Below are 22,488 nucleotides of genomic sequence, written 5' to 3'. Positions count from 1 at the left end.
AGTAAAGTGTGATGAAACGTAACAATAGAATCAGAAGAGCATTTTTTTTTTTGCAAAGTAAACATTACCTGTTCTCCCAAATCCATGTAGATGTGGTTCAGGTAAACAGACACCCATGGGGACCAAAGCTACTGTTACTGTCAGCTCACAGTACTGGGATTTATTTGTGTGCCAAGATTTTTTTTTACACCTATTATTCTATTCAATCTTTACTGCAATTTGGTGGGTTTTCCCAATGAGGAAACTGAAGCTCAGGGAGATTAAATAACTTGCCCTGTATCTCAGCTAAACAGTAGAACTGGGATTCAAAACCCATAACGGATCCAAACACTGAGCTCTTAGCCCGTCACTCCTTCTTCCTCAGCTGAGTACATGATTCATTAATGTAAAAAAGATACAATAAATGCACTTTGTTTTCAGTTGTCATTTCGGAAAGCTGTGTGTTTTCTCTCTCCCTGCTCAGAACATTCTCAGTGGCTCAAGAGCTCAAGGGTATGGAATTTTTTCTAAATTCCCTCAGGCTACCTTTTCACCCAGCACCAACCCCCCCCCCAAAAAAAAACCCAACCCAAAACAAAAACAACTGAGCTCAGTAATTAAAATCAGGACACACTGGGGTGAAAAACAGAAAATCAGCTCCTCTAAAAACAAAACAAAAACCATTTAGTCAATGAAAAACACCTTATCCTTTGGGGATTCCCGGAGAAGTGACGTGACCTGGCTGAAAGTCACCAAACTAGGAGCCAGTCCTGTGACATTTAAAGTAGTGTTTTCTCACACATATTGTCCGACTCCTCATTTTAATCAAGAGTGGTAGGGGACAAAATAAATATGCCAGTTACCTTAAAACAGCTAAATATGTCAAAAAATTAAAACTTAGAAAGTATACCTATATATTATCAAGGTTAACATTTTCAAGTTGAAGTCCATTAGGTTGCGTTCTTTTAAAGATTATCCTCTAGCCCTGGCCAGGTAGCTCAGCTGGTTGGAGCATCGTCCTGTACCTCATAAGGGTGTGGGTTCGATTCCCTAAGATCACAGAGGAGCCGGGCCAGGTCTGAGGTCTGAGCAGAGGACTGACTCTACACCCTGCCTCTCAACTTCTCTGCCTCCTTCCCTCTGTGTGTGAAGTGCTCTGTAGGTGTCTCTACAGGAGATCAAATTCTTGCCAATTATTCATGGGAATTTAAGAAACCATCCACAGTAGAACTTAATGTAATATTAGCCAAGGTAATAAATTATAATTTAAAAGGAACATCTCATGTCCCCAAAATTGCATAGTTCAATTCAAACCAAACCTGTTGTTCAGCAACATCCATGCCATTGACCTCCTCCATTCATGTGGATAATTGGGGGTTTACTGGGCCCGTCTTTTAAGAGAGAAATGATGTGCTGAGTCATAATGCTTGGAGTAGGCACAATAACAGGGTTACATGCACAGTTTCGAGTCTGGGTAGGCTGACAATGCTAAGGGGGTTGTGCTTCAAGATGGAAAATTCCAAAGACAAGCAACACTGTTCTGAGACACCTGAGGCCTGGGGAGCACAGGTCAAGAGTCTCTGTGTGTGTGGACGGTGTGCACATCTGGCTGTGCTGAGGGGAGAATACACAGCTGGATTTGAGGCAAACAAAACCTGGGTCGATGAAAAGCATATCTGCATTTAATCCAGAATCCTCAACACCCTACCTGAAAACATTTTAGAACCCAACCAGGTGTTGGGGAAGATGCATAAAGAGTGGGTTCTTATGAGAAGGGTCTCAAGAATATCCATCCATGTGCAATTTCAATTTGCTGTATATCTCTAAGTCAATGCTATGACCGAGGCGATTAGAAATAACGAGAAGGAATTACATGAGTCTTGTTTCTTTTAAATGGTTTCATGCTAGGCCTCGTTCAAGGCTGTCTTCTACTTGAGAGGCAAGCATTGAACAGCAATTATCCTTTCCACCAGGTCTCCAAGATTTCAATATACTCTTCCCTATGGCTAATCTTAATACACTGTTCAAGGTAATAAGCTGCTACATTAATGGACTCTGCTGAAGGGTCAGCACCCTTTCAAATAACAGCTAACATTTACTGAGTGCTGACTACATGCTAGGCACAGTTCTCAACAGCCAAAATGTACTATCTCATTTAATCCTCACAATAACGTCACAGTACCTATCACCCCCCTTTAAAGATGAGGAACACAGACCAAAGAAAGGACAAGTAACTTCTTCAAGGTACACAGCTGACAAGTGGCAGAGCTGAGATTTACTCGCAGGTAACCTGGATCCAGGGTCCTTACTCCCTTAAAACTTTTTTTCTTTAAGTTTTTAATAAATTGACATGCACAGGTCAAATTTCACAAACCCAACACATGTGCAACCAGAACTAGTGCCCCACTGTGCCCCACTGTGCCCCTGCCAGCCACTGCCCCCCCCTCTGCCTTCCAACAGCTCAGGTCAGTTTGGCCTGTTCCTGCACTTCAGGGGAGCCATGCTATACATACCCCTTTGAATCTGGCTCTTTCACTCAACTCTGATTCTGAAATTTGTCCAGACGGTTGTAGATGGTCCATTCCCATGTCTGCGTAGTGTCCCATTGTGTGAATATATCCCAATTTGTTTATTTCCTCTACTTTTGATGGACATTTGGGTAGGCTATTATGAACAGTGCTGCTATAAACATCGCATGTGTATTTTGGTAAAAATATAGATGCTTTTCTCTTGGGCGTACCCCTAGGGATGGGATTCTGGGGTCACGTGCCCAGATCAGGCAGATGCTGCCATGTGGGCTGACAATGTGACTGTGCCATTTTATGTCCCCACCAGCAGTGTGTGAGAGTTCTGCTTGCTCTATGTGCTCGCCAACATTTCTCTTACCACAATAATTTTTAAGCATTCATTATTGCTCCAAAAAACAAAGTTGTTAATTCAACTAACATTTCTTGAGAGTCACGTGTTAAGTGCTCTTCTAAGTGGTAGGAACATCAGGGTCCTCACTGTTTCTTCTGTTTTTAATCTATCTTTAGAGAGAGGGGAAGGGAGGGAGGAAGAGAGAGGGAGAAACATCGATGTGGGAGAGAAACATCAGTTGGTTGCCTCTCGTATGCACCCCAACCAGGAACCGAACCCACAACCCAGGCATGTGCCCTGGCCGGGAATTGAATCAGTGACCTTTTGCTTTGCGGGGTGATGCCCAACCGCCATGAGCCACGCCGGCCAGGGCAGGATTCTCACTCTTAAACAGTATGTCATGCTGCCTCCTCTCCTCACTCACTTAACCAAAATCTCTGCAGGCATGCTCAAGTCTTTCTACCCCAGGAGACAGGCAGACAGAGAGTCCTACAGCAGTGCTGACTGCCCATCCTTGCTGTAACTGTCACAGAGCGTGGACTAGCTGCAAGAGACTCTGACAGTCAGCAAGGCGTGGTCTCTGCTTTGAGATGCTCCGGGTCTGGTTTGCAGATGCATTAATAAGAAAATGCTAACCTCCCAGTAGGATTATATAGAAGCACGAGGTACAATAGGAGCAGCCAAGGTAGCCCTTCCCCCAGAATGCAAGCTGTGCAGGAGAAGCAGTGGTTAGCCAGCATGTGAAAAGGAGGAGGAAAAGGCAGGGTGGCAAAGCTCAGTGGCCGAAAAGCATGGCATACTGGCAGGGATGGGGGCTTCATGTACTGGTCAGTAAAAACCAAACACAATGGCCAGACACTTGATTGTCAAGTTGATTTTTAAGTCATCCTAGCAGTTTTAAGTCAAAGCATCAGATCCTTGGTCTGAACAAACGACCTGAACTTTGCTCCCACCGAACACGGTCGCAGAACCACACCGTCTTAATATTTAACAATTGAGTTGTTTTGTTCACATGGCACTTCTATTGAATCCCTTATCCAAGAATCTAGGAGCTGTTTACCAACATTAACTCATTCTCCAAATAACCTCGGGAATGGAGTAAGCTTAAATAAGCAAACACCCATAGTCCGTCAAATTATAATAAGGACAGAAGGAAGAAGTTAAATATCTTGGCAAGGCCACCTAGCGAGATCAATACTCCTTTCCACATTACCAAGGACATTTTGTGTAATGGATAAATGTACTTCATGAATTGTCCATTGTTCACTTAACGTGACAGTAACAGGAATGAGAGAATTTACTAGGAAGTAGACATCTGTTCATTGCTAACTATGAAACGGCCATAACAGTGAAAAGATTTTACCTAAGAAAAGCTTAAATCCTCAAGTAGAAACCGAATATATGCTAGGAATGAAGAAACTAGAGATAAATAACTCCACCATCTAAAAAACTCTGAAAATAGAAGAGCCTGCAGATAAGACCAAACATGAGAAAATCAGAGCCAAAGTATGAATGATAAGTCTCGTACCCTACGAGAGAACACCTCTAAGATCACCACGACCTGCTTCCTCAATCAGGGCAACTGGTTCAGGCTCTACCTTCGCACACTTTGAAAACCAGTTCCTCTATGTTAATCAAATCTTACTTGAGACAGTTTAAGAAAATAATGCAAGACATTCAGGAAGTTAGTGGTTTGGACAAGGCAAAGGTGGAAATAATGTAATTAAATTTCAGCACCCTGTAGGATGAATCACTAAGAGGTGCCTATTACCGTAGGATTGCAAGGAAGGTAGATTTTGGGCGGGGGGCAGTAAATCTGATGGGTTTTGTTATAAAAAAAAAAAAAGGGAGTTGGTCGGAAACAGCCCAAGAGGGAAGAGTTGAGAAACAGTTTGTAAGGCTCTGGGGGAGCCCATCCTGAAGTCGTAAAACAATACGGCCACTTAACTGAAAGCAAGGAAGCAAAGCAAAAGGAAAAGATGGGGAAATAGCAGAACACAACCAGAATCAGATGAAATGAATCTTTAAAGGCTGCAGTTCTGCCCAATGATTGCCACCTGGAAGAAAAGCCTTCCTGATGATTGGTAGGAAAGGGTTTCAGAAGTCAATAGAACACTAAGTGGGATGCTGTGTGTGACGCTACTGCCACGGTCTTCCGTCCGACTACCCACTAAAGCCACTCGTTTTTTCTCAGCCGAGTGCCTGCTGAATTTCTTGCACTTAGTAGGAATGTGGTGAGAACTTTTCGATGACATTAGCTGTGTTTTTCTAACTTAGGCAACCAATGTGGGCCTTACAGAAGTATGTCCTGGAAATCTACGAAGAAGATTCAATTAATTTAGTACAGAATTCTTCAGAAAGACAACAGTAGCAGCCAACCAAGAACCAATCTAGGTTCTGAGGCCTGAACCGTGTTCCAGCATATTTTAGGGTTTGTGTGTGGGAGAGCAAGTGTATGCTCGCCGGAAATTTAAACTAGAGCATGTGGACAGCAGCTATCTTTCACTCCCTTCCTAGGCACTCCCTCCACAACGCTGACCCCTGCCCCCACAAGTGCCCTCTAAGGCTGGAGGGAAAGATGTTACTGGGCAGTATCTAGAGTTAGGAAGGTTCATGAGTGCTGAGGGTGGGAAGAGGAAAGTGAGTGTGCCGTCTATGTGCACCCTCTCCGAGGCTTCCCCTGTCTTCCGAGACCACAGAAACCTTTCCTGCTGATTCTGGATGGACTAGCACAACCGATAAGAATTGCACTTAGCAGGTACTGTGATAGGCACATCGGGCACAGATGACAGAGGGGTTTTCTGACTTCAAGGAACTCTCATGCAGGTCAGTGAAGATCCCAAAGAAAGTCAGAACCTTCCTGTGGCAGAGACCTCAGATTCCCATGCACCTGGGGCTGGCTCTGCCTTTAGCCTTGGCTCTCCAACAAACACTGAGTTCCTGTACAAACTAAATCAGATTTCTGCATTCTAGCAAATGCCAGCGAAGGAAGTGCTGTCCTTTAGAATAAGCCTAGTGAAACTCTTGCTTTATGGACAGGGGGAAGTGGGGAGGGGACAATGAGGAGAGGGGATTACAGGAACTACTATAAAGGACACATGGACAAAATCAAGGGGGAGGGTGGAAGTGGGGGAGGGACGGGGGTTTGGCTGGGGTGGGGTGGAGGGATGGGGAGAAAAGCCACACAACTGTAACTGAATAACAATAAAAAGTTAAAATTAAAAAAAGATTATATTTTAAGACCTATGAAATCAATTCATTTTATGTTAAGAGACTATTTGCAGCTTATTGATCTTAATTTTTTTTTCCTTTTTTAATGGGAAATATTTTTAATTGGATTTTTAAAATATATTTTATTGATTATGCTATTACAGTTGTCCCATTTCCCCCTCTTTACTCCCCTCCGCCCTGCACACCCCCTTCCACCCGCATTCCCCCCCTTCAGTTCATGTCCATGGGTCATACATATAAGTTCTTTGGCTTTTACATTTCATATACTATTCTTAACCTCCCCCTGTCTATTTTCTACCCACCATTTATGCTACTTATTCTCTGTACCTTTTCCCCCTCTAGCCCCCTCCCATTCCCTCACTGATAACCCTCCATGTGATCTCCATTTCTGTGATTCTGTTCCTGTTCCAGTTGTTTGCTTAGTTTGTTTTTGTTTAGGTTTGGTTGTTACTAGCTGTGAGTTTGTTCTCATTTTAATGTTCATATCTTTGATCTTCTTTTTCTTAGATAAGTCCCTTTAACATTTTATATAATAAGGGCTTGGTGATGATGAACTCTTTTAACTTGACTTTATCTGGGAAGCACTTTATCTGCCCTTCCATTCTAAATAGTAGCTTTGCTGGATACAGTAATCCTGGATGTAGGTCCTTGCTTTTCATGACTTTGAATGCTTCTTTCCAGCCCCTTCTTGCCTGTAAGGTTTCTTTTGAGAAATCAGCTGATAGTCTAATGGGAACTCCTTCGTAGATAACTGTCTCCTTTTTTCTTGCTGCTTTTAAGATTCTCTCCTTCTCTTTAATCTTGGGTAATGTTGTTATGATGTGCCTTGGTGTGTTCCTCCTTGGGTCCAAGTTCTTTGGGACTCTCTGAGCATCCTGGACTCCCTGAAAGTCTATTTCCTTTGCCAGATTGGGGAAGTTCTCCTTCATTATTTCATCAAATAAGTTTTCAATTTCTTGGTCTTCCTCTTCTTCTTCTGGCACCCCTATGATTTGGATGTTGGAATGTTTAAAGATGTCCTGGAGGTTCCTAAGCCTCTCCTCATTTTTTTTGAATTCTTGTTTCTTCATTCTGTTCTGGTTGAATGCTTTTTTATTCCTTCTGTTCCAAACCATTGATTTGAGTCCTGGTTTTCTTCTTGTCACTGTTGGTTCGCTGTAGATTTTTTTTTATTTCACATAATACAACCTTCATTGCTGCCTGGGTCTTTTTTATGCTGTTGAAGTACCCAGAGAGTTTCTAGAGCATCCTGATTAAAGCACAGTGTTTTGAACTGTGCATCTGATAGGCTGGCTATCTCTTCATCGCTTAGTTGTATTTTGTCTGGAGTTTTGATCTGTTCTTTCATTTGGGCCATGTTTTTTGTCCCTCGCGCCTGTTATGTAGTGAGGGGCGGAGCCTTAGGTGTTCACCAGGGCGGGGCAACTACGTCACTAAGTCGTGATGGGTTCCCTCTCCAACCAATGGGAGAGTCTGAGAGGGAACAGTACTGCTTGCTCCGCTCTCTCCTGGTTTTCAGTCACTCCCTCCACCACCCACTAGCAAATCAGGCCTTTCTGGTGCTGGTTTCCAGGTGGGAGGGTTTGTGTCCATCTAGGACACAATGGGTCTCTCCAATGAACTCTCCTGTGAGGCTGGGAGTTTCTCCCGCTGCCTCAACCCCAGAGGTGTTTTCAGTCAGTGGTTTCAGGCTTTATTTCCCCACTGGAACCCTGGTTTGTGCATCTGTCTCACTCCCCAGTTGTCCCTCCCAGTTTATCTGTATGTGAATGTGGGACCCCCGGTCCTCCAGCCACCGCCTCACCTGCGAGTCCTCTGCACCCAGCTGCCCATCTCTGCCCCTCCTGCTGGTCTGGGTGAGTGTTTCTTCTTTAACTCCTTGGTTGTCGGACGTCCATACAGTTCTATTTTCTGTCAGTTCTGGTTGTTTTTGTTTTTAAATTTGTTGTCCTTTTGGTTGTGGGAGGAGGCATGGTGTGTCTACCTATGCCTCCATTTTGGCCGGAAGTCCTAATTTTCATCTTCTTCTCTCCAAGAGGTGTTGATCGCAGAAAAGAGGTTAAGTCAGGTTAGTGGATTTGCTGGTTTGTAGAGAAGTCTGTGAAGTCCTCTCAATGTCACATGTCATTTTTATGTCTCTAATCTATCACTGTGGGTAATTAGAAGCTGGTCGTATTTACAATTCTCAGGCCTTGACAATTCCTTGATCGAAATGGATTTTATGTGAGTCATAGAGGGCCTTTCTTTGTACAAGACACTGCTGGGCATCCAGAGGGGAGTGAGGGAAAAAGTCCCTATATCAACGAGCTAACATGTTTTTAGTGAGCAGGATTTTTTTTTAACTAAAGTCAGCTTTGGCTGGCTGGCTCAGTGGATTGGGTATCACCCTGTAAACTGAAAGGTTGTGTGAATTCCCATCCAGGGCACATGCCTGGGCTGGGGACACGGAGAGGAAACTGATCGATGTTTCTCTCACACATCAGTGTTTTTCTCCCTCTCTTTCTCCATCCCTTCCCCTCTCTCTAAAAATAAATAAATAAAATCTTTAAAAATAAAGAAAATGAAGTCTTATTCTCTATAAGGTTTTGGTATGAAAGTCCTGTTGCTTGTAAATACCACCAATCTTTAAATCATGTTGTTTTTCATAATTCCTAGCTCTTTTGTTTTTAATTATATTAAAGTCAATTGGCAAATTGTACATGTTATATTGTAAGTCACCAGAGAAAAAGCTTAATAAAGACATTTATAAAGATAAGCCACATCTTAAATACAACATGCAATTAAAAAAGCAATCTTAATAATAGCCAATCCAATAGAGTGATAGCTAATACAAGGTGTTGGCTTTTTTCTAATCGGTTCTGAGCATATACATACACCCACTCTTAACTCTCACAGCAAGTCTATGTGAGGGGCACTGGTATTACCCTGATTTTACAGAACACAATACAGACACACAGGGTGTGAGTAGGCACAGAAAGAGGAATGCTGGGAGGCTGGGTGGAAATGGGAGAGTTCAATGTAGCACCAACAATGTGGAAAAGAGGAAAACTTTTCAGAGCCTGTAATTACTGAGCTGAGTTTAACTAAAATCTGAGAGGCGAAGAAGAAATTCCAATGTACTGAACTGAGTAAGGTGACCGAGCATACAGCAAGCACAGAATAAAATCACACAAAGAACAAGGTTAAGTTACCGCGCACCCACGAATTAGCCCTGACTGTAGGAGGAAAGGTTAAAACTATTTTTTAAGATTCTGACATCCTTAATAATCGTCTGGAAAATAAAAACAATGATGAAGGAAAAATAATCCAGAAGAGTTAGCAATGGCTTTAATAAAATAAACCAAGAGAAATATAGTTTTGTTGTACAATTATGATCTCAAACCCTGAAATACAAATGTATCATTTAAATGAAAAATACTTCGTTTAAATATCAATAAAATGTTTCTAATCCCCAGGAGCACAGTCTCATGTCTGGTGTCATGTACATCTGTGCAAATCTCGTTATCAAAAAGTAGTTAGCAGAAAATTTATAACTTAAAACCCATTTTTCTAACATAGACAGGGGAGTAAAAATTACATTGGGGTCTAAAATGGTTGTTTTTGTTTCCCACTTAATAAAATTTCAGAATAAAAGCTATCTTTAAATGTACAAAAGAAACTCTCTTGATGAAAAATATATGGACCATACTGTAACAAACTCACACAATAGTACAATATTATAAATCACATGGTCTATAGCCAGCATTCTAGAGTTTGGCTGCCTAGTTAGAATTACAGCTCTATTAGCCTTGTAGTTTAGTCCAAGTTCCCTTGGACACATTACTTGCATGCTTTCCTCAATTTTAAAAAGGGAAACCCAAGAGGACCTACTTCGTAAGGCTGTGGTGAGAATAAAATAAAGAAACACCTGCAATGCTCTGCCTGTACCTGGTAGGGACTCAATGTGTCAGCTGTTATCTTCTTTCTATGTCATTACATAAGCATTTCACTATATAAGCACTTACTATTTATGCATAAACTATACAAAAGAGAGAATTAGAAAATCAATTTTTTGAAGATTTCAAAATCTATTGAAAAAAAAAGTCATGTAGACCTGACCAGCCATTTCAGTGATTACTTTTTTAAAAGTCTTTAACATTTGATCTGAAGATGGAAAGAGAAGTACCAGCCTAGTTGACAGCAATATTCAGGCATACAGGTGTGGCTCTCCACAAAGGTACCCGGGTATATTCTCATGAAAGACAAAATATGGACTTCTGGTCAAGACGGCAGCATAGGCAGACATGGCTTGCCTCTTCACACAACCACATCAAAATTACAACTAAAATACAGAACAACCATCACTCAGAACTGTCGGAAATCGAGTTGAATGGAAGTCTGACTACTATAGAATTAAAGAAATCACATCCATCCAGACTATAGGAGGGGTGCAAATGTGGAACAGGCTGGTCCCTGACCCACGTGTAGTGGATAAAAATTCAGGAGGGATATCTTGGGAGTGAGGAGTCCCAGCCCTACATCAGGCCCCCCAGAGCCCAGGGTTCCAGTGCCAGGAAGATAAGTCCCCATAAATTCTGGCTGCAAAAACCAGCAGGGATTGAGGCAGTGGGAGAAAGTGCTGGAGCACCAAGCAGTTCCTCTTAAAGAACCCACACATGGACTCATCCACTCAGACTCACTCCCTCTGAGCTCCAGCACCAGGGTAGCAGCTTGAAAGGCACCAGTGGTACACAGGGAGAAACTGAAGTGTTGGCATCAAGGTGAGCAGAGGCCATTGTCCCTTTTCTACACCCTCCCCTCATAGTGCCAGCAAGCTGGTGCCATATCTGAAACTCCATCAACCTGGCTAACACTATTTGACCTGCCCTGGTTAACCCCAGAGACTCTGCCCCACCCAACTTACAGGCCCACCCAAACTGCTTTTCCATATGAATGGTCTTGACTCATGCTTCACAACCTCCTAAATCCTATCAAACAAGCAACAGCTGGCCTCAGTGAGTCCCAGACCTGGCACTAGCAGTAACCAGACTAGATTCACAGCTTGGCTTCTCCTGGGAGTCCCCAAGCCCAGCACAAGTAGCAGGCACCTCACATTGCTTTATTGCTCAGACAGGGTGGCCCCGGGCAAAACACAGGCCAGGGCTGACCTTGGCCAGAGACACCTGGGAAACCCCAGGGCCAGCACATCCAGTGGTTAGCTACAGACTACGTAGGAGCCAGCAACCAAGGCTCAATTATACAAGGAGGGTATACTCAGCCCACATGAAGGGCACACCTCAAGTACCCAGCGTGGGTGATAGGGGAGGCTATGCCACTGGACCCTACAGGACACCTACTACATTAGGCCACACTACCAAGACAGGGAGTCAAAGCAGCTCTACCTAATACATAGAAACAAACACAGGGAGGCTGCCAGAATGAGGAGACAAAGAAACATGGCCCAAATGAAAGCGCAGATCAAAACTCAAATAAAAAAGAGCTAAATGAAATGGAGATAAGCAATCTCTCAGATACAGAGTTCCAAACACTGGTTATAAGGATGCTCAAGCAACTTAGTGAGGACCTCATCAGCATAAGAAAGATACACTCAGAGACAAAGGGTACACTAATTAAAATAAGGAACAATTTACAGGGAAAAACAGTAGAGTGGATGAAGCCAAGTATCAAATCAATGATTTTGAACAAAAGGAAGCAAAAAACACCATGCAGTACAAGAAGAAAAAGGAATCCCCCCAAAATGAGGTGTATAAACAGCCTATGGGACAACTTCAAGAGGCCCAACATGCACATCATAGGGGTGCCAGAAGAAGAGAAAGAACAAGAAATTGGAAATAATTGAAAAAAATAATGAAAGAAAACTTCCCTAATTTGGTGAAGGAAATAGACATAAAAGCCTAGGAAGCACAGAGAGTCCAAAACAAGAGGGATGCAAAGAGGCCCATTCCAAGACACATCGTAATTAAAATGCCAAAGGTTAAAGATAAAGAGAGAATCTTAAAAGCACCAAGAGAAAAGAAGTCAGTTACCTACAGGGGAGTTCCTATAAGACTGTCAGCTGATTTCTCAAAAGAAACTTTGCAGGCTAGAAGGGACTGGCAAGAAATATTCAAGTCATGAAAGCAGAGACCTACAGCCAAGATTGCTCTACCCAGCAAAGTTATCATTTAGAATCTAAAGGCAGATACAGAACTTTCCACACAAGAAAAAACTGAAGGCATTCATCATCACTAAACCATTATTATATGAAATGTTAAAGACACTTATTTAAGAAAAAGAAGATCAAAACTGTGAACAATTAAATGGCAAAAAATACACATCTACCAACAATTGAATTTAAAAAAACAAATTAAGCAAACAAGAAGAACGGAGACAGAATCATGGATACACAAAGCGTTTTGATGATTGCCACATGGGAGAAGGGTGTGGAGGAATCGGTGAAGAGGTGAAGGGATTAAGAAGTACAAAGAAGTAGTTACAGAATAGCCATGGGAATGTAAAGTACAACATAGGAAATGAAGTAGCCAAAGAACTAATTCATATGACCCATGGACATGAACAATGGTGGAGGGATTGCCTGAGGGAGTGGGGGTGCTCAGTGGAGGGGAGCAAAGGGAAACATTGGGACAACTGTAATAGCATAATCAATAAAATGCAATTAAAGAAAGAAAGACAAAATGTCTGAGATAGTATTATTTCTAATTTAGTATCCTTGGGGTTTTCCCAATGCAAAGAAACAAGCCTAGGGAAACTATAAAAAGCAACAGCCCATAGTTAAAACAACAACAACAACAACAAAACTGATCTGTAAATGCCAGAGCATTCACCTGCAACTGGGACCGGTCACATCTGAGTGTCTAGGCCACTCCTAGAGCACTTAAAACAACTACAACAACAACCACCTCGCATCATGTACAGGTTTTTTCATAAAGGTTCATTAGGTGGCACTTTTAAGGCCATAGGTATTAACAGAGCAAATTTAAAAGGCTAATTAAAAATGAGAACTAATATTTCATTTAAGTATCATTAGAGCATTTCTAATCTTCAAGAGCCCAGTTTCCTTTCAGTTTTCATCTCAATGTTTGAGATGGAAACTGGGCCAGATGTTAGCATCTGGCAACTAGCACTGGACCGACAAAATCAAGGCAAGCCGTTAATGTGCTGTGGTCACACCCCATCATTCTTTCCTCCCCATCTTACACCTCTATTCCACCTTTCCTCCACTCAGCTTCAATGTTATGATGTCGAATGGATGAAGTTTAGATTTCTAAACCCTACACCTCGAGCTTTTTAGGGACAAGACACCATGTAATCCTAGTGCAGTAATTAAGTGCAACATTTGCCAACGTAGCACATAAAACCTTTACTCCTGAATCATTTCATCAAGTACCATCTACCTGTGTTTCTCCCTTCCTTTTTTTAAGTCATGTAGGAAATTTATGTACCTTAATTTAGAAAATGATTTTATATACATTTGCTGCGAGCTAGAAACATACAGAATGAGGAAAGCACTTACTTTTGGTCAATATAGAGGGGATCAAAGAATTCCGTTGTGATTTTGTTTGCATACAGGGAGCAACCGGTCATTGAGCACAGCCCTTAAAAATACCAGAGGGAAAGCACTGTGGTTGGTTAGTGTTACTTCATTAACGGGGTGAAAGTATCTTGTTTGGAAGAAAGCTACTGTTTACCTGACAGTACGAACACGATCCCAGCCAAACACGCAATTTTAGCTTTAGCTTTCTCTGAGCCTCCGACTTTGGTGCACTTCATTCCAAACAGGGCGATTATGGAGCCAAAGAAGCCCAGGCTGACAGCGGCGATCATAAGTCCTCGACATGCCTGGATGTAACCTGCGATTAGAATAGGTTGTTTACATGACCATAAAACTAGCGGCTGTCCGGGGAGAAACCCTCTTTTTACACTGTCCTTCCTAGTGATTGTTCTGTTTTCCAAAAAATAAAAATAAATGGCCATGACTGTTACAGCAGGTGGTAAGACAAGCAAGGAAGGAAAGCAAGTTAGTCTGTAGGGAGTGCCTGTTCTACGTCACACGCTTTTTAAGTTTGGCTTATGCACGATCCTCAGATTAGCTCTCTGAGTGGTATTGTTCACATGTGACTTGGAAACTGAGGCGAGCGAAGTTCACATGCTGTGTCCAAGGGGAGTTAGTGAGAGCCGGGAATGGATTCCATACAGATACGACTACAAAATCCGTGTCACACCGGCTTTCACTGTGAGAAACACCACCTGCCCCTCTCTCAGCCCTCTTACTCCTTTGGCCACTGGAACTTTTGAACGGATGTTTCAGTGGTTTGGGCATTATACAATTTATAATTGGGCAGCAAGACCCCCCTAAGGGTAATATCTTCCAATATTAGTGAAAGCTTATGCATGAGACCAACTAAAATATCCTCATGAACCACGAGGAGTCTAAATGAGCAAGTACTTTAATGATGTATTATTTTCAGGGCACATATAATAAAATTTGGTTTAAAAAAAGCATTGGCTATTTACTAGAATAGTTTAAAATTATTAAATTAACTGATTACACATAAATGGATGCCTTCAAAGTAACCGTAAATGCTTGTTCTGTTGGTTTGTTCGATCGTTTCTCCTACACCAGTCCTCTCCTTAGTCACGCATTTTTATTTGCACAGCGAGGGTTACGGCAACCTGCAGTGTGGCTGTCATCCAGACACTAACGAGTTTTAAGTTAACGAGACTTAAACTAATACACTTTCCACATGCGGACATTTTCACTTCAGCCTGAAACAATGCCCTGTTTCAGTCCGAAATAGGGATGGCCCATACTAGGTGTAAGTATGTCATTGTTCAGCACATGAACACACATACATGCCAGGTTTACATTTGGAAATAAACCTCTTAATCTGGAAAACCTTGTTAATGCCAAGATACTGAGAGTCATTTATTATTAGTTCTCAGGCAAAAGCTATAATAAACAATAATCCTAAAACCATGATAATTCTAAATTGAGAAAATAATGCTGGCCGGTGGCCTCCAGTCCATTGTTCTTTGGGAAAAAACAAAATTTTAAGTTTTAATCCTCTCCCTAAGGTCTACTTTAAAGAAGATGCTCTGTTTAATGGAACAAATTTAGGCCCCCATAAATTCAAGCTGCAAAGACAATAATCTACTTTATAGCATGGACGACTTCCAAACAGGAAACCATTTCACTGATGGTGGGACAGTCAAAAAGAGCAACAGAAACTTATTTTTAGCAAAAAAGGGAAAAGGAGGCTTATTTTGGTAGCAATAACCATGCTACAGGGCCCTCTGGCTGTCTGCAGCCTGATATGGGCCCAGCTCATCTTTAAACTTCAACCCTCAAGTCCTTCTGCCCGAACTCAGGGAGCAGGTGGAAGCACAAACAGAGAAAGGAAGCTTGTTGGTTCTTCGTGAAATAGAAGAGGCTCCACTAGAACCATGACTACCTCATGTAGCACCCGAGCTGCTGGGACAGTGTGTGGGTTCATTATGTTTTGAGCTTTATTTTAATGTCTGCTTTGAGGTGTTTTAGCTGACTCTGACTGCAATCACTGAACAGACAAAACAGTGTGCACGTGTGTGAAGTAGCCTCTTTACTGCCTGTGTAAGAAAACTAGCCTATAAAACCTTATCATGCACCTTACTTTGCATTGACTTTAGTCACCTTATAGGCTTTATGAACAGAAAACTCAGGAGCCTGGTGAAAGATGAAGTCCTATAGTCCAACCATATAGACCTCAAAATGCATTTTCCCCGATGGTAAACGGTGGTTAGAATCCCAGGTTGATTAATTCAATCTTTAATGTGACTGGGAAAATAACCACGGTCTTTAAACTTTATTTAACCATTCCTCTCAACCTTTTTTCTGAGTTTCTCACTCAGTTCTCCCATCTCGGCCCTGGTAACTACAGCCTCTTGGCCCGAGTCTGAGAGTAGAGAGCAAGGTTCTGCTGTGGTCAGTACCACTCAGAACCCTGAGTTGAGGGCCAGGGACCTCTCTCTGGCATGAAAACAGCACCAATGGCTACTAAATAGCCATAAATAAATGGCAAATTGGTCGCAGGCACAGAAGAAGTTTCTTCACCAGTAGAGCCATTGGATAGATTTTCTGAAACAGGGTGCAAGGACCAGGGATTGGGGTTCCTATGGATAAGCTCCCCTGCCAGCTCTAATGTAATCCAGCTGTTGCAGAGACTGAGGTTTGTAAACTGGGGTTTCCCAGTCCTTAAGACACCCACAGACTCAGGCCTTAGGTGACTTCCAAAAACCTCTGAGTTTGTCTTTTGCAAGGCAGACTTCTACAACCTTGCTTGTGACCAGTCCTTGGGGCAAAACTTACAAGCAAAACCATCAAGTGAAGTGGTGGTAAAAACTAGTCAAGGAGGCCATTATTTTTGACAGGTCTAATTTACTGACACCGTTAATAGCTAATTAACACATTAAAGTGCTGAGGCATGAACATATTTACTTAGAAGTTCTCTGAAGTATAATTTATAGTTACCATTTTCCTGGAAGACATGGCAAACATTCCCACTAACAAAAATAGATGGCACCTGCTAAAAAAACAACCTGGGTAAAAATTAGTCTCAGGTGAAGTTCAAGTGGTGTTTTGAAAGGAGCATGGGTTAGCAATAAACAAATCACTAGCTCATTCAACTGTGAAATTGTCAATTAGTAAAATACACTGACTTCAATGAATTCTGTCGGAGGAACCCTTCCAGGTGTCCCTTAGAAGTTGTTTTCCAAATGACGGGTCCCTTATTTTCCGTTTCAAACTAGTAAAAATGAAAATAGCCACTTGGTGGAGACAATTTCCTAGTAGCACCTGTGCTAGTATTGAAATGAGAGAAAAGAATGTGCTTTTCTTATGCTGGTAGCTCTGTGTACTTTTTGCAAATACATTGAGAGAAGATCAGTATTGGGGGGGAGGCACGAACTTCGAATTTCAGCTCTGGTTCTTCTATTCACCCACTGTGTGCCCTTGATCACATTAGCTAATCTCTCCGAGCCTCTGTTTTCTCATCTGTAAAACAGGGACAACAGCTTTTACTCCACAGGATGAATCAAATGGACAAAGTTGTCTAGTGAGAGGGAAGAAACTCAGGGAAGCTTCCCTTCGGTAATACTAAGATTGCTTGTAAACAGAAATTATAGTTGAGTCCTAATATGGCATAACATTAACTCTACGCACTTAGCTTTTCTCAGCCTCACTTTCCTCATAGGGAAAACTGGGGTGACCATGGTACCCCTTTGATGATGAGGAATCACAGCTTTGACCTTCCACAGGAAATTCAGAATAATGGACCCATCATCTGCTTCCAAGCAGCTTTTGCTTTCCTATTGGAGAGAGACCCACGAGCTTTCTCTCTCCCTTCTTGGCTTTTCTTCTCAGTCTAGCCCTCATGCCTGGTTTAAGGAAGGGTTTGACTGTTCAGGTGGGGGCCACCATAGCCTGTGGTAATGCAGCTTCTCCCATCACTTCCCAGGCAAGGTCAGGAAGGCCACGGGCAGCATGCTGTCAGCAGGACCTGCGTTGGGAGCAGCATCCAACAGATGTGACTGCCCTGGGGACACATGGCAGGGAGTGGACAAGCAGAGGGACCCGATTTGAGAAGTTCCACTTGTAGACGAGGGGATCAACTCCTCTCTACATGAAAATGTAGACGTGTCTCTGAATCCCCGTGCCGTTATCCTGGGAGATACAGAAAAGTAAATCAGTCGCTTTGGGGTAGGTAATGCCTTCCTAAGCCACCAGAGGCAGAGCAAACAGGAAGAGTTCAGTCACTCTGATTCTAGTACACACTGCAAAGTTTTATATGAGAAAAGTCCTCATAAACTGAAAAGACAAACAATGGGCTACAATTGCAACGTATATAATAAATCAAAGATTGACATCCAAATTAAAAAAAAAAGTCTTTTAAACCAAGAGGAAACAACAGAACCGTGGGCATAAGATACGGACAAGCAACACAAAAGAGAGAGAAAAAAAGATCAATACATGATAAGATGGTCGAAATCAGTGGTAACCAGGAAAATGCCAATAAAAGTGATAATATGTCACCCACCATACTAGTGGTGAGAATGTGGAGAAATAGGTATTCGCAGGCACTGTTGGTAGAATGTAATTGGCTGTATGAACCGAACACCCAAATGAACATTCTACTTCCCAGACAATACAATTTCTCAGTATCCATCCTATCACCATACTATATATTTACACAAAGAGGCAAATAACGAGATTTTCAGTAAAGCTCTAACAAGAATGAAAAGCTGGAAAGGGCCCAATATCCAGCAACGGGTAAACAGCCCAGGAAACCAGTTTGCCCGCACTAATGAGTTCTCTGCGGCATCACTTCTACACGTACGCACCAGGAAAGACATGCTATTAATTCTAGAACGCTGCAGAAAAGTAGGTAGGCTGATGTCATTGGTGTTTTTAAAAGTCATCTTCTAGGCACGCGAGCACACTTGGAAGGTTATTTTGCAGGCTGGGTTGTATATTAATGTTACTCCTCCTCTATTCACTCCGTTCTCAACTCCCTCTAGAGCTTAGTAACTCAGGGTGATGCCCTCCTCCCTCCTGCCTGTAAGTCTTGATACCATGTCCTCTCTCACCTCAGACGTGGAAGGCACAAACCTCACCATTCTGCCCGTATAATACCCAGGGAGCATGTCCTTGTCTCTCTTCTCTTGCTGGAAGTATACCTATGTGCACACTATCTCAGGTAACAACACAGTTACAACAGAGGAATGGGCTTAGCACAGACACTGTGGATCCCATAGTCCTGAATGTAAACCTCAGGTGTACAGAAAGAAGAGCCTGCCTGTTCAAAGCATCTGCCTGGATGTGGGCGCTGCAGAGCCCAGGAAATTCAACAGTCATCCCAGGGACTCCACCACGGTGTCTCAGCTACTTGCCTGACACCCAGGACTTGACCCAGGGGTCACCCATCTCAACCTAGTCACGTATGTCCCTCATACGCAGGTCCCATCAAACACCACGTTGAGCAACAGTTTGCTTTTCGTGGCATGCACCATGTTAGGGGAATTAAATCTTGTCTTTTATTTGCTCAGCTATGCAAATAAAAACTTCAGGTAATAAAAGAAAAAGAAAACACCTCAAATCTGGAAATAATGTAAACGACTCTCCTGAACCTTCTGCCTCGATCTACCCAAGTCCAGTGCTGCAAAATCAGGGAAGAAGAGCCCAGAACTTGAGGAGTCATCGGGACCACGCGGACATCTACTGTTCTCTCAAAACTCAGTCTGTTTCCTCTGTGAACATCCATCTACCTGCTGTTATAACACAACGCCAAACAAAGCCTAATTAACAAAAAGCAGCGTAGAAAAATAGTTTACAAAACCACACCGCAAGGGCGACCCCGAGAGGCGCGTACAGAGAACTTCTCAGTCTCACGCACAAGAACCTCTACCCGCTGCGGCACACGCAAGGGCTATTAATTTTCCTAAAATTTGGAGGAAGCCCAGGCTGACACGTCTGTAGAATTTTAGGTGGGTGGGGTGGGGGGCGGGGGGAAACACCCCCTGTAATATGGTTCCTTTTCTGTGGCCCACTTTTAAAAGAATTGACAAGAAGTTTAAGGGGAGTTCGGCAAGCCCATTTCGCTGTGACAAGTCAGTGATACCATTTTAATCAGAATCCAGCTCTTCTGGGAAGTAGATGGACAAGACAAGCCCCCTCTGCGTGACTCCGTGTCCTACCCAACCTCAAGACACGGGGGACGCACAACCGTGTCCTCGACTCCCAGAACAGCAAAGCTGCTTGCCTCCACCCGCGACACCCGAAAGTCTCCCACCCCACCCGGGCCTGCCTGTGTGCCCCCCCACCCCCACCCCACCCCAGGATCCAGGGTTCCAACAGGCGCCCACGCAGGACAGACGTCCCGGGATGGCAGGGGACGGAACTGGGCCTCTCGCCAGCTCCCTCGGATCTAGGGGAAAAGCGGGACCGGCCCCTGCGGAGGGTGGCTGGGGGGTCATGAAGCCCAGAGGGCGCCCCAGCCGGCTGGCCTGATAGAGCGAGGGCCGGGGGCGGGGGCCGAGGGGATGCAGACCGTCCAGCGCCAGCATGGAGGGGAAGTCCTTGCAGTTGGAGACGCCGGTGGAGTCGGTAACACACGTCTTCCACAGGTTGGCCCAAAAGGTGGCGGTGGTGATGACCGTGCCGTCGTTGGTGGACACCTTCCAGTAGTCGGTGGGCACGGTGGAAGACACCAGTAACCAGCCCGAGATAGAGACCACAAAAGCGATGATCTCCAAGGCGGTGTTCGCCATGCCGCCCGCTGCAGCAGCCGCGCTGGCGCTGGCGCTCACGCTCCCACTTGGTGCCGGACCCGCGCACCAGGACCCGGGGCTCCGCCTCCGTCCCCCGCCACCCGGCCCCGCCCCACCCCGTCTGAGACCTTGCGCGGGGGAGAGCGCACCCCGCTGCAGACGCGCCTGCGGAGGCGCAGAGGGCTTTGCTGGCGCTTTTAGGGTCGCCCCCTAGGTTTTCTCCATCCGGGGGTCTTGTTGCGGGAGGTCGGGACAAACGCAGGTCTGCGCTCCCTCTCCGCGCCCTGCCCCCACATCTCCGGGGCTCAGAGGCCGCAGAGAACCGCTCCGCTCTTGGATGGACTGGCAGCCGGATGTGGACAACCTGCTGCGTCCAGCCTGCCCACTCCCCTGCCCAAGACCTACCCATGGCAAATAGCTTGGCTTCCAGAGAGTACCTCGTAAAAGCAGAGCCGGAAAAGCCCTTTGTGTGCCCTGAAAGCACACGGCCTGGTCACGCAGCCTTGGGCTTGTTGAGCTCGAAAGGTTTTCATGTCAAGAAATAGGCCTTGCTTTAGAATTCTTCCATTCTTTTTGGCCCAGTGGTACACGGAAAGACACTGTAAAGAGGGGCTTGGCACAGATCTAAATTCAAGATTGTTCCATATGGAGACCACAGGCTCCATCGGAGACTTCATTGCCATCTGGAGCCTGAAGGTTCCAGCCATGATGCTGGCCCGTTGAGGCTAATGCTCTGCACACAGGGTATGCGTTTCAGACGTTGTCCCTAGGGGGCCCTTCCAGCTCCCAGGTCTGCGTCTATTCAATGAATTGATGGGTCTGTCACAATGGAAACTGCTCTCTGTCTTGTTTTTTCCACCTCCACCTTACATGCTTAATTGAAGATTTTAAGTCATTCCATCACTGTCTCAAGGTATACATGAAGATCAGGGGCGACTTTCCGCTCCTGAGGTCACACATCTGGGCACAAACGAGAGAAGAGAGACACTGGCTTTACTATGAGGTTGTTATTTTATCTGTTTAAAGTTCTGGAGGTTCTCGGTATGAGCTTTACAGGATTCTCTTCTTGCCAAAAGTAACCGAAGGTCTACAACCTGTAAATCAGTCTGCCACAGTAAAGCTAGTTGCTAACCCTCTGTTTCACAATCTTTGGGCAGGAACACTTTGGTTCTTTGTGATGACTTTCTTAATTCCCCTCTGTCGCTTTTTTTCCTTAACCAAATGGATACAAATGAAATTTGAGGTGATTACATGTGTTCGGAGGAGAGAGGAGGTTGGACTACAGAAGCATGAAAATTTACATTTGGAAGGACCGTGGAAGACGGTTCAGACAGGCTCATACTAAACACAATCACCTTTTCCATTTATAGGGATAATGTCCTGTTCACACTCTAACCTTCAGGGCCATGGGTTCAGCACATGGCAAAGGTGTGTTGCAGTTTGGTTTGGTGTTGACAGCCTTTTAGAAAGTTTTTTCCTTATATTGAACCCAAACCAATCTCTCCTTAACTTCCATCCAAATGCTGTAACCTTGCACTGAGACAACACAGGGTAAGTCCTACTCTTTGGCTGGGCAGCAGCCCTTGAGAGAGGTGTGTGTGTGTGCTTGCTTGCCTTGTGTAAGTGGGAATAAGGGCGAAGGCGTTTGCCAGGTGGGAGAGAAACATGGTTATTCTACTGTACTGCTTCTGGTCCCTTGTTGGGTTCACCAGTGGGTCAAACTTACAGTTTGCGAAGCACCTACCTAACCTCATCCTTATCGTCCCTGCTGTGCAAAACAGTCACTTTGCATATGTCACTAAAGTCACATAAGTGTCCTTTATTCATTTGTGTGGTTTGCCTTTTTAAAGTGATTTTATCACCTGGTTTCTTTTCCACAATTATCTCTATGCCATATTTCTTTCTGAACGATCTACCTGTTTTTCTGATACATTTTCTTATTCTGAAAGCACAAAATGTCATGAACCACAACATTCCCTGTGGAGTTTCCAAAATTAGAAACTTCATAAATTACGGTTTTGTTCTTTATTTCCTGGCCTTGTTTGACAGTCTTTATGTTTGCTTGTATTTTCCTTCAGGCACTCCCTGAAATTGTTGATTCTTTTGTTTTTTTAAAAG

General features: G+C 43.9%; 1 protein-coding gene across 2 annotated transcripts in view; it reads right to left on the bottom strand.

Annotated features, from left to right (window-relative positions):
- CLDN10 (claudin 10) overlaps positions 1-22,488 on the bottom strand; it is an 85,197-nt gene that overhangs the window by 5,128 nt on the left and 57,581 nt on the right. Inside the window, exons 1-3 of one of the 2 annotated variants that reach the window (XM_024568726.4) lie at positions 20,151-20,447; positions 13,758-13,919; positions 13,583-13,664 (exon numbers count right to left, since the gene is read on the bottom strand). In XM_024568726.4, coding sequence (XP_024424494.2) covers positions 13,583-13,664; positions 13,758-13,919; positions 20,151-20,370 — 464 coding nt within the window. In that variant the 5' untranslated portion in view covers positions 20,371-20,447. Of the gene's footprint in view, positions 1-13,582; positions 13,665-13,757; positions 13,920-20,150; positions 20,448-22,488 lie in introns of those variants that run through there. The other variant, XM_024568732.3, reaches the window with a different exon arrangement.

The sequence above is a fragment of the Desmodus rotundus genome, chromosome 13 (genome assembly GCF_022682495.2).
Source record: "Desmodus rotundus isolate HL8 chromosome 13, HLdesRot8A.1, whole genome shotgun sequence".
Classification (NCBI taxonomy): domain Eukaryota; kingdom Metazoa; phylum Chordata; class Mammalia; order Chiroptera; family Phyllostomidae; genus Desmodus; species Desmodus rotundus.
This window is presented reverse-complemented; position numbering and strand designations above follow the sequence as displayed.